The sequence below is a fragment of the Fukomys damarensis genome, unplaced genomic scaffold (genome assembly GCF_012274545.1).
Source record: "Fukomys damarensis isolate Sample0158 unplaced genomic scaffold, DMR_v1.0_HiC HiC_scaffold_32, whole genome shotgun sequence".
NCBI classification, from domain to species: Eukaryota; Metazoa; Chordata; class Mammalia; order Rodentia; family Bathyergidae; genus Fukomys; species Fukomys damarensis.
This window is the reverse complement of record NW_022900944.1, coordinates 17,974,359-17,986,942: the sequence shown is the minus strand read 5'-3', so window position 1 is coordinate 17,986,942 and position 12,584 is coordinate 17,974,359. Positions and strand designations below refer to the sequence as shown.

The 12,584-nt window shown below is 38.9% G+C and overlaps 1 protein-coding gene across 4 annotated transcripts in view; it reads right to left on the bottom strand.

The window, feature by feature from the left end:
• Window positions 1-12,584, bottom strand: part of Rasgef1b (RasGEF domain family member 1B) — a 751,497-nt gene that overhangs the window by 411,296 nt on the left and 327,617 nt on the right. For all 4 annotated transcript variants that reach the window (XM_010628676.3, XM_010628668.3, XM_010628685.3 and 1 more), the window contains one exon: window positions 8,796-8,843. In XM_010628676.3, coding sequence (XP_010626978.1) covers window positions 8,796-8,843 — 48 coding nt within the window. The remainder of the gene's footprint in view (window positions 1-8,795; window positions 8,844-12,584) is intronic.

Sequence of the window (12,584 nt, the reverse complement as noted above, 5' to 3'; positions counted from 1 at the left end):
AAAAAAAAAAAAAAAAAAGAACCAATACAAAGAAAGAATAACAGCTATGCCACTGGAGCATTTGCAGCTGAGCTCTGGAGTACAGTTGGGACATGGCAGAGACACAGCAGAGCAGAAACCCAGGATGGCCTAATGAAAAGGGAACTAAGCACACAGCATCTAACATCCCATATGTGAGGTCAACAGTGGACCGAGAGTGACTTTGCTTGGCGAGGAAAAGGAGCCCCAGCCATTCCCACTCATGCTACCGACAGCTGAAATATCTTCTGCTAGAGGCTCCTGCAGCCTTCTCAGGCCCTGAGCCCAGTCAGGGAGCTGCCAGGTTATCACACCACTGCTCTGGCCTGAGGAAAGGTCCCAGTCAAGCCTGTACCCTCTTCTACCCAGGCTCGCATGGCATCATGTCAGCTTGAAATTCACCTACCTCCTATGTGGCCCCGAGCAGCCCCTGCACAGCCCATCCTGGGCAGCTTGCCCACTAGAGGATCCTAGAAAGCAAATGTGCAACCCCGTTTTGTTCCTAAAACAAAGAAATGATAAATGTCTGAGATGACGGACTACCCTGATCTGTCTGTGACACATTATACAAACACTTACTGAAATGAACTGTCATACCATAACCATAAATATATATAATTACTCTGTGTCAATTAAAATTTTTTTTAATTTTTCAAAAATAAGTATTAAAATTTTTAAATGAGTTATGAAATGACATGGAGAAATTTTAAATGTGTATTACTGTCAAAGAAGCCAGTCTGAAAAAGCTATAGGCTTCCTGTGTGGTTCCAATTCCAGTATACAGCATTCTGGAAAAGACACAGGGACAGAAACAGCAAAGATCAGTACTTGCCAAGAGTTGAGGGCAAGAGAGATTAATAGGCAGAGTAAAAGTGAATTTTAGGGCAATGGAACTCTTACACAATACTACACTATCTGATGGATTCATATCATTGTACATTTATCAAAACCTACAGAATGTACAACACCTAGATGAACCCCAGTGTAAACCATGGGCACTTGGTGCCCATAGGGCAGCAGTGTAGGGTCACTGATTATAGGTTGATGGGAAGCAGGGAGGCCAGAAGAGAGAATCCTGTGGGGAGCAAGACTTATCAGTCTCAGTGCTCCCCACTGAAGGATGGGTTCTCCACAACCACACACACTGTGATCAGGCACTTGGCCATTCTGAACTGATCTTACAGGTAAATGATGAAATTTTAGGAGCAAGGATAAGATCTTTCTACCAACCAAAAGTTGTACCCTGCCTGTGAATGCCAGAAATTCCACCCCTACAACTCAATTTTATTAGCTTCTGCCACTAACTGTAAGATTTGAATAAACTAAAGTGACTCCAGGCTAATAGGCCAGACTGTGCTTCTTCATATGCTAATTGCTAACTTGGCTAATAGCCCGCCCAGGGGCAAATGGTATGACAAAAGGTGACCATAGAACATTTCCAGTTTGAGATAAGCAATGTGTTTGGAATCTTGTCCTCTGGTAGTTCTGTGAATGCCCTGACTTTTTGTTTAGAAAAACCCTATAAAAAGTACCTCAGCCCCTCAGCAGTTGCCTCTCTGAGCTACCTGGCTCCGGGAGTGCCGTCTGGCCAGACTAATAAAGGTCTATTTACCATCTAGCCTGGTGCATTCCTTCCTGGGTTTCTCGTTTCTCCGTCCAGCTCCCGGAGACTCACTGGGTGTTAGGACCCAGCATCGTTAAGGGCTTTTTGGCTGTTCACGCTTCATGGAGTGGAAGTGAGACTTTAAGTCTTACACTACTGAAATGCAAATAGCCTTAGGAAAGACTAGATTTAAAGCCCTGTAATTCAAGTGCAACTCTGAATTTATTTATCTGCTCTAAAAAGGTGGTTTTGCTAGGAGAAAGGATATCATAGCCTCAAGAAACAGAAATGTGTGGGTGGGAGAAGGAGAATATTTTAAACACTCTATTAACTGTAAGATTTGGCAAATTAATTTTCTTTATGATAATATGGGGAAAAACACCAAAAGCTTGATCCATGAAGGAATTAATAAGCTGGACTTCATTAAAATTAAAGTTTCAGGTAGGCATGGCACTAGAAGCCTATAGTCCCCACTACCTGGGAGGCTGAGGCAGAAGGATCATTTGAATCCAGGAGTTGGTAACCAGCCTGGACAACATGGTGAGACCCTGTCTCTAAATAAACAAACAAACAAATAAATAAATAAATTTCTGTTCTGCAAAAAGCACTGTCAAGAAACTGAAAAGATGACACTGACTTGGAGAAAATATGTGCAAAAGAAATCTGATGAAAGAATGTTATCCAAAATATATAAAAATACTTAAAATTCAACAAGATAACGGTCAGATTAAAAAACAGGCAAAAAATTAGCATACTCCACCAAAAAAAAAAAGATACAGAGATGGCAAATAAACATATGAAAAGAAGTCCCAAATCACACGTCATCAGGGAAAGGTAAATTAGAATAACAAGGAGACACCACCCAGCACCTATTCAACTGGCCAAAATCCAGGACTCTGGCAACACCACATGCTGTTGAGAATGTGGAGCCAGGGGATCTCTGGGGAAGAGGAGCTGCTAAACGTTACTGTTAGGAAAAGTATTAAGAAGCTCTAAGAGCCCAACCCCTAGCAGAGTCAGCTAACCATGACAGGTCAAAAGGTCGCCTTAAACATTCCTGAGAGGCAGGAACCAAGATAAACGTCTGGTGTGGAACAGACTCTACCCCTTTGAACAATCCATGGTCCCACTTCCCCGAAGTCCCCACCCTTTGTAACTGAATGTTCCCGTAATTGACCCCTTTCTCGGAATTCCCCCTACCCTATAGATTGTGTTTTTTTTCCTTTAAAAACTGTACCTCTACCCTGCTTCAGGGCTCAACTCCTCTGCCCCTGCGAGGGTTATGAGCTGAGCCCCAGCGCGCTGGAATAAAGACCTCTTGTGTTTTGCATCAAGAATCATCTCTCCGGGGTGTTTATGGTGCATTGTGGCGCCCCGGATTTAGAGTGGTGGGATTCCTCCCTGGGAGGATCTTACATTACAACTACTTTAGAAGACAGTTCAGCATTTTCTTACAAAATTACATTCCCCCTTACCACATAAGCCAGTAGTCACACTTCTTAGATTTTCCAAAAACAGTTGAAAACTCACGCCCACCAAAAACCTACACTTGAATGTTCAGAGCAGCTTTGTTCATAAGTGCAAAACATAACCAAGATGTCTCAAAGTAGATGAATGCACAAATAAATTGTGCTACACCCAAAGAATGAAGTATTTTTCGGCTCTAACAAGATATAAGAGATCAAACCATGAAAAGATATAGGCTTAAGCTTCAATGCATATTGCCAAGTCAAGTCAAAGGAGTCAACCTGAAAAGACTACACGCTGTATGATTCAAGCTACATGGCCTTCTGGAAAAGACAAAGCCATGCAGACAGTAGAGATCAGTGGCTGCAGGGGGGTTGGGGGATGGGTGTGAGAGAGAAATAAAAAGGCAGAGGATTTTTATGACAGTGAAAATAATCTATCACGATGGACATAGGTCATTATTTGTCAAACTCCACAGAATGTCCAACACCAAGAGTGAATCTCAGTGTCAGGTAGGGACACTGGGTGACAATGATGTTGTATCACAGCTGATCCATTGTAGCACATGTACCACCATGGTGAGATGTTCACAATGGGGAAGGCTGGGCAGGCATGGGCATAGGGGGTCTACGGAAATCTCTGTACTTTCTGCTCAATTTTGTTATGAATCTAAAACTACTCTAAAAAATAAGGTCTAATCTTAAAAATATATAATGAAATGAAAACAGCGCAACCACTAAATGTTTGCAAAACAATCAGAATATTGATCATATGCTATTTTTACCATTCACTTTATTACTAACCTTGGAAAATAATTAGAGTAGCAAGTGGGTTTATGGGGAAACCAGAGAATATGCAATTTGTCTCAGCCTCACTCGCTGTCATTCTATCTGGGGTAACAGGATATACATTTCCCAGTCTTTTTCTTCCGTGGGTTTATTTTCCTCACTCTCTTGAGCCATGGGGATCAAGGACAGGTTTCAGGTATCCCCTTGTCCTACAGACTATCTTTCAAAATAGTCCAAACTCTTTAGCTTTCACCAGAAGATCAGTAAGGCTCAGTATGACCTTTGCGACATGATTCTGACCTTGAAGCTCTATCGGCCATCATGGATACCATCGCCATCATGCTAACTCCCAAGGCCTGCTTCTCCTTAAAGCTCTGGTATTGGTATAAATATAAAGACAGCTCTTCTGTTAATTCTTCCGGGAGAATTACTGAGGCAATTAGCACTTTTAAACAAAAGTACAGTAAATTGAGAGGAGAAATAAACCATCAACAGCCTAATTTATGGCAAAAAGGTACCTGATCCTAACACAGCTACTACAGGGCTTCAAGGTGCTGGGGTGCACCACAGTCCTCAAGGAGAGGAATCTGCCTTCCCTCTACAACTACCAATCCCCCAGACATAGGATGACTCTGTAGTAGGCTCACCCTACTCTATACATACAGTAGCACTGTATTCATGTAACAAGACACTCAAATGCACACACACACACACACACACACACACACACACACACACACACGTGGTGTGCAGCTGAGTTGTAGCATCACACTCCTCCACTAAATTACAGCCAACAGTCTTGAGGACAGAGTCCATGTGTCAATGTTCATATCCCCCTGGTGGCCAGCAACGTGTCTAGAACAATTAGGCACCCAATAAACAATTGTGCTAAAGAATGGACAGGTAAACTCAATGATTTCTCCCACTACTTAAAACCTAAAGTGAAGAATTTAATGTTTTAACTCAGCCTCTGATAAATTCTGATTTTAAGGACATCACCAATAAATCCTCCCCTGATTGAGCTCCAGCTTCAACTTCTCTTTACATTCGCTTTCCAACTCAAAAAACTTTAAAATGTGCTATAATCAGCTAAGTAAATAATCTGCTGGAAAGGGAACCACCCCATAACAAACTACATAAAGTCACTAAGCCAAAAAGAATTCTTATATTCAAATAAGAAAAGTGACATATTTTTAAAATTAATTTTATTGGTACCTTTATGATATACAATATAATGATATTCACTTTTAGAAATTTGTACCTTTACATACTCAGTCTTGGTTCATATTTTTTCACGATTCCCAACTTCCCTTCAACCCCTCCCTCCCTATCCACATATTTTTCATTTTCTCATATTAATTCCATTCCCTTCTTTCCTTTCCCCTACCCCTCCCATTTCCCCTTCTTCTTTGTCCCCTTTCTTCCTATTTCATATTATCTATTATACCTTTTAGTCCTTCTTTACACTTTCAGTTTCTCACACTAGAGAAACTATTGGGTATTTACACATGTGTATCCTATTTATATCACTTAAAAGTGTCACCTCAATGTGCATCCATTTAGCTATAAATGTGTCTAATTTCTCATTTTTTATGGCTGAGTAATATACCATTTTATTTTTTAAAAAACACATTTTCTTTAAACAGTTTCCCACTGATAGGCATTTGGGCTGCTTTCAAGTTTTAGCTATTACAAAGCGTGCTGCTATGAACATGGTATCACTATGGTATGATTCTTTTAATTCTTTTTTGAAGATACTCAGCAGAGGGATAGCTGGGTCAAATGGGACCTCTAATCCTAGTTCTCCGAGGTATCTCCATATTGATTTCCACAGTGGTTGCACCAGTCTATACTCCCACCAGCAGTGGAGCAGTTTTCCTCTTTCCTCACTTCCCTGCCAGCATTTGTTATTGGTTGATTTCATGATAGCAGCCATTCTTTCTGGGATGAGGTGGAATCTCAGTGTTGTTTTCATTTGCATTTCTTGAAAGACCAGTGATGTTGAACATTTTTTCATATGTTTATTGCTATTTCTACTTCTTTGTCTGAGAAATGTCTGTTCATTTCAGATGCCCATTTTTGGATTGGGTCTTTAAATTTTGGAGGTTTGATTTTTTTAAGTTCTTTATATAATCTAGGTAGTAGACCTTTGTCTGAAGAATAGCTGGTAAAAAATTTTTTCCCACATTGTGGGTTGTCTCTTCACACTGTTGGTCATTTCTCTTGCTGTGCAGAAGCTTTTTAATAAGAAGACATCCCACTTGTTGATTGTTTGTGCTAGTTCACAGGCAACTGAGGTTTTGCTCATAAAATCTATGTCTTCAAGAGTTCTACCTAAGCTCTCTTCCAGCTGGTTTAGTGTTTCTGTTTTAGTATTTAGATCTTTAATCCATTTTGATTTTAGTTTAGTGAATGGTGAGAGATACAGGTCTAGTTTTAATCTTTGTCAAGTTGAAACCCAATATTCTCATCACCATTTATTAAAGAGGCTATCTTTCCTCCAGTGAGGGTGAAAAATGACATATTTAACAAAAGCTACTACTTACTGGGCACCTACTATATACCAGGAAGTGTAGCAAGCACAACATGCCTGTTTCATTCAATATTTACAAAAGCCCCACCAGCTAAAATAATCATCTTCATTTTGCAGACTTATAAAGTAAGATTCAAAGAATTATCTTTGTCTATAATCACTTGTTTAAATGTTCAAGAACATGAACTTTGCAGGCAGACTGGCTTAAATTCTGACTGCCATTTTCTTGCTGGATGACTTGGCAAACACATCTCTGCCAGTGCAGACAATCGTTAGTGTTACTAAAGAAGCATCATGTTGCCTGGGAAGACATGCTGCAGCCCAGCTTCTAACACTTACCAAATAATAACAGCAAACACTGATACAGCAAGCTGTATGTTCCAAGTACAGAAGGCATATCGTACAGTGACGAACCATTTAATACTCTCCACAGCCCCCTGATGCAGGTGTTCTTGATCCCTCAGGGTGTGAGAGGAGAAGAAACCACACCAGTAATTTGAACAGAGAACTCAGTAGGAAGAACTGTTCAGCATATGTGAAGCTGTTAGCTAGGTAATATATTAAACTCCACAAGCAAACACAGCTTAACACATCCATGCCTTGGTTTCCTCCTCTGAAAAACGGAGCTGATAATTGTACCAGTTACTAAAATTATTATCTCTTAGCTCTAAATTCACCTTTCTGTAACCTATTTTGTGTGGGAGGGACTCTGCCACAGCCATTTCCTCTTAGCCCGCTGGCTTCTTGTTAGCTTTACCAGTAGGGAGCGCCAGAAGGAGGTTGCTGAGGGAAGAGGAAGTTCTGGTTTGTTTGAACACACACACACACACACACCATCACCACCACCAACGCCACCACCAATACTAATTTTGTTTCTCCTGTGCCGACCCACAAAATCCATTCTGTAGTTTTTGATACTTACAGAATGAGCCTCATTTTATGCCCCTCAGAGACACCAGCATTTTCAAGCCAGCACACCTCCTCAGAGGTCTGGATTTCAGCTCTGTGGGATGCTCAAGTATCTAGGAAGCTTTAGTGAGCCCAGCTCTTTTGTTCCTTGGAGCTGCTCCCTGGAGTACCTACTTCATGATGAACTGCTGAACTGCTACTTCATGATGTCTCACAATTCCCTTTTTTTCTTCTTTCCGTGACATAGCTAACAACTTTAAACATGCTCAGTAGTCTTTCCTAAAACTTCTCTGTTCAGATTATTGGTGTGGTTTCACTCTCCTGTCACTCTGAGGGACTGAGAACATCTACCTCAGAATGTTGTGGAGAGTATTAAATGGTTCATCACTGTACCTGGAACATGGGGTTTGCTGCATCCATGCTCGATGCTGCTATCTGTTAACTATTCAGAGCAGGACGGGAGCAGGAATCTACAGAAATCAACACGATGCTTCCTTAGTAAAAATAGGAAAGGACTGCATAGGTGCTGCCTCCTTCATTCTTCTGAAGCACTTCTCAAGTGGTTTTGATTCTTGCAGTCATTTCTCTGACAATTGACACGAAGAAAGGTATCCTGCTATGTGTGTCTGCTGCCTGAAAGGTTTGGCAAGGACTCCACCCAGTGCAAATTTCTACACTGAACTCTAAAAAATTGAGCGTAAGCTTTTCTAGACTTTAAGAAATCTATTCATTGTTGTCCCATGTGTCACTAGGAATTAAGGGAATTTAAATGTGTGTCTCCAGGTTAAGATTTTGTATTTTGAATTTGATTGTTCTGTACATTAAAATGTTAATTACACATAATTTTAAAAACATTTTAAGTGCTTATTTTCTGCTAGGTGTTGGAATATAAATACTTTCGCATACATCATCTCATTTTACCCTCAAGACATACTATGGTAGTATGATCACCTTCTCTACATAAATATGTCCAGGGTCACATAATAAAGTGACAGAACCAAGAATTGAAACCAGTGCCTCTTGACTCGCAGAGCTCATGTTTTAACCAATTCACCAAAGGCCAAAGGTGAAGGTCCTTCTCCACAGCAGATGCTGAGAGAATAAAATATAGTAAAAATGCAGACAGTGACAAATTCCTTCAGTGGGAAGGGCTTAGGAAAATAGAAGCAAGTCCTCTCTTGGAGTCTTCTGACCTTGTGTTCAAAAATTTTTTAAGCCCTGGAGAGATTCTCAAGTTCTATCACTAGGTTTCAAGAATCTCTCACATATTCTGTTTCATTTCAAGGATCTCTCCAATTTCAGCTTCATTATTATGGAAACAAAGCAAATGAAAATCTCAAAACTACTTTGTTTCTGGATGTATCTTAGCCTTCCAAAGACAAGTCATTGTCTTAGGGGAAGATAGGGGACAGAGCACCCACCAAAAATAATTATTTGATAAAGGAACCATGCAGAAAGAAAAAAAAAAGAACCATACCTTTTGCTTCGTGCTTGATTTCAGGCCAACTCTGGAATGACTTTTGGACTAGAGGAAAAATGAGAAAGAAGTCTATGAAGAACACAGCATAATAGTAGAACTTATTCTAAAGTCATTTCTTCTAGAAGGTAAAACTTGTAAGTTAAAATCCTTTCCTTTAACCTTCCTCCCAGCCTCTAAGAATCTAAGAATAGAAATAGCACAGAGTGCAGCATTGGATTTTACATACTGAATGGAGGCAAGCCTGTTTAAATCCTAGATAGAGCTGCAAAACTGCAAAGGAGCCTACACTCTGTCAATACCTTGTTCATATTCACCCATTCAGCATCTTTTCCTCGAGGACACTTGCAAAAACCAAAAACTGCAACATAGGAAGAAATACTTGCGACTATTATAAGGCAAAGGGAAATAAGGGAGGAAATGAATAAAAGCAGAGACAAGGAAAAGAGAGGAAGGAAATAAATGTTCTATAAGTTGGGAAAAGAGAAAAGGGAAGTATGATTGAAAAAAGAAACAGCATACTTCTGCCAATATTTCCAAATGTGTTTCTATGAGGCAGATTCTAATTTTTGCTAACTTAAATGAATTTTCATTAGATTAAAGCAAAGCTCTTATAAACATTAGTTTGATACAGGGCTTATTTCCTTCCAGTTTGTTCATGATTATATAAACTGATTTGGGATTAGGGAAGATAAAGCAAGAATTAAAATATATCTGCAAACATTTTGGTATAGAATATTATTATAGTCTTTACCTCAGAGAGGAAAAAAAAGCAAAAGTCAAGTTTACTATATTTAGTATTCAGATGATGAATATACTTGGTCTGATGTGTATCATCAATCAAAGTTAAACCAATTACTACAGTAGACCTAGAAAAATGTCTTCCTAAGTCAATGAGCTCAAACTTTTGGGCTTTAGGATCCTTTTACACCCTTAAAGCATATTGGGACTTCCAAGGATCTTAGTATACCTGGATACTTTTCTAGAAATTGGAACTGAGAAACTTTTAAAATATAAATTCATTAATTCATTTTAAAGTAGCAATAATGATGTTATAGAATAATGATGTTATAGAACACATTTTATGTATATATCAGAAAAAATTAATGAGAAGGTAGAATTTCCTTTTTAAAATTTTTCTTTCATGCTTGGTTAAATAACAGTTAACTTGTTTCTCATCACTTTTGCCTTCAATCTATTTTGATAGGTTTTTCTTTGCAGTTAGTAAAAAAAAAAAAAAAAAAAAAATCCAGCCTTACTCAATTATGTAATCTGAAAAAGAAAGAGAATTTGAAATAATCCTTTCAGATAATTGTAGATATTCTTTCCTGATAAACCAGAACTTGACAACAGGTAATTTCTTAAGGATTAGTTGCAATTAGAGTCTGAAATCACATTGTGAACTTTTATGCGCTGTTATATAAACATTTGTTGGTCTATCTTGTATTTTGAATAGATTTTTTGTAGCATTGTGCATTGGTCATTGCAAAAACTGTTTTTTTTAAAGAAATAATATGCTAAATAAAGTTCAGGTGGGCACACCTTAATCTATAATGACTGGCACCCTTAGAAGTAGAAGTGACTAAGACATAAACAGCACACATGCATTAAGGAAAGACCATGAGAGAACAGATTTCCATCTACTACCAAGGAGAGAGACCTTTGAAATAACCTTACTGACAACTTGTTCTTGAACTTCTAGAGTTCAGAAATATCAGAAAATAAATTTCTGTTATCAAAGCCCACTCATCTGTGGTATTTTATTATGGAAGCCCTAGCAGACTCATACATAGACCTTGACAAATCTATGGTAAAGAAGAAGTCAAGAATCCAGAAGAGGACTGCCACCTGCCTCACAAGTGCAAGGACCAGAGTTAGATCCCCAGCACCAAAAAAAAAAAAAAAAGAATCCACAAGATGGAAGTCCAGCGACACCAAGCGCTGAATTAAAAGTGGCAATTACGGCCACACTCACTGTCAACACTTTGCATTCTGAGAGAGAATGTATGGAACAGTAGCTCCCAAACTCTTACCATTCATAAATATCATTAGGGGGCAGTTAACCATGCAATTTTCCAACTCCAGAAACTCTAAGTCTAGATAGTTCCAAGGACTGTGTATTTCAGTCAGCACCTCAGGGAAGCAAAATAGAAGTACATGTTCTTCAAACCACAACCTGAGAGCCACTTGCCTGCCAAGGACAATGGTAGCTTGGAGTAAGAAATAGGAAAATGCAGGAAATCACTGCTGCTTGTCTGTCTCTTTCTCATTGTGGAGGCTGAATAAATGAATCTCTTGCTTTCCCTTTTAAGTCCCTGGCGTGAACATTCTTAATTTGATTAAACCACATGGGTGGGCTGGGAGAACAGAAATAGGCTAAATCTTGGCAAATTATTCAAACGAGTCTAAAAGCAGATCTGCAACAATTTTTAACTTCTCCAACTTAAAAAAATACACACACAAATTCTGTTTATGTTTTGGAAGTTTAGTTGGGCTTTTATATCATGTTAAGTGCAATAAATTTCTGTGAGAACAACCTTTGTATATAAGTCAAAGTCTTATGTAAAAAACATGATTTAAAGGACAAGTCTTTCATTTATGAAGGAGATTAAAGGCTAATCCACTTCAGAAGGAATACCATTTTCATTTGACATTAAATGGGTACTTGGATCTCTCCTCGTAAATGTCTTATTCAAACAGAATGGAGGCTGAGCTTAGTAAAAGATCACCGGCAAGGTACATACCATGCTACGCTGTTAGTTCCCTATGTACAAGCAGGTGACCATCTAAAGTTTTCTCATAAATTAGATGTTATCAACTATAGTTTATTTCCCCCATACAAATAATTTTATAGGTCACAGCATAAAGGCCTAAATCTGTAGTACAACTGAAATGCTGTGTAATTATAATAAAGTATCACCATACTAACAAAGCATAAAAATAATAAAATTAATTCAGCAATTATTTAAATTTTTCCAGAGAGTATGTTGAAAAATAGGGGAATCAAGAAACACATTTAATTTGGAAGAGATAGAGATGAAGGCTGAAACTCTGACATTCTCAAGAAGCCATCATAGAAATTTCACAACAAAGTGTTCATTGTGAGTACGTCCGACCCATCCCTGTCCCCAAGTCCTCTCATGTGGATGACTGGTTTAGCTTTCCTGGACTCCACGGCAACACCAGATCTCTCTGGTGTTTTAGCAGCTGTGGACAGGGTCACTTAGGGCTCCAAATGGTGCAGAGCAGCAGAACCAAGATGGCTACAAAGTGACTCCAGGGGCAGGTGCTCTGCACCACACCAGCTCTCCCGGACCTGACTGTTGCCCACGTCACCTTGCACCAGCTTGAAAAATACAGAAATACAGTGATAAAAGAAAAAGAAACACACATGCACACACACAGACACAAACCATACACACACTTTCTTCTCAAACAATTAAATAAAATTTAAAATATGAGGCAAGGAAGAGAGATAAAGGAAAAAACTGAAATAAAAATAATAAACAACAACTGATGTTTTTGAGCACTTTTAATGCATCCTCCCTGCACTGTGCAGCTTACAGACATTGCTCTTGTCTCTTATCATGGTTCAGAGATGAGTACAATTGTATTATTATCTGTTTTACAGATGGAAAGGCTGAGGCATAAAAAGCTCAGTAATTTCCCCCAAAACATATTGCTGAGAGGTAATAGAACCAAGACATGAATTAGCTCATTTGACTCAAAGGCCATAACCTTAAACACTGTACCATTTATATGAGGAAAATTTGCCCGAGGAAGAATTTG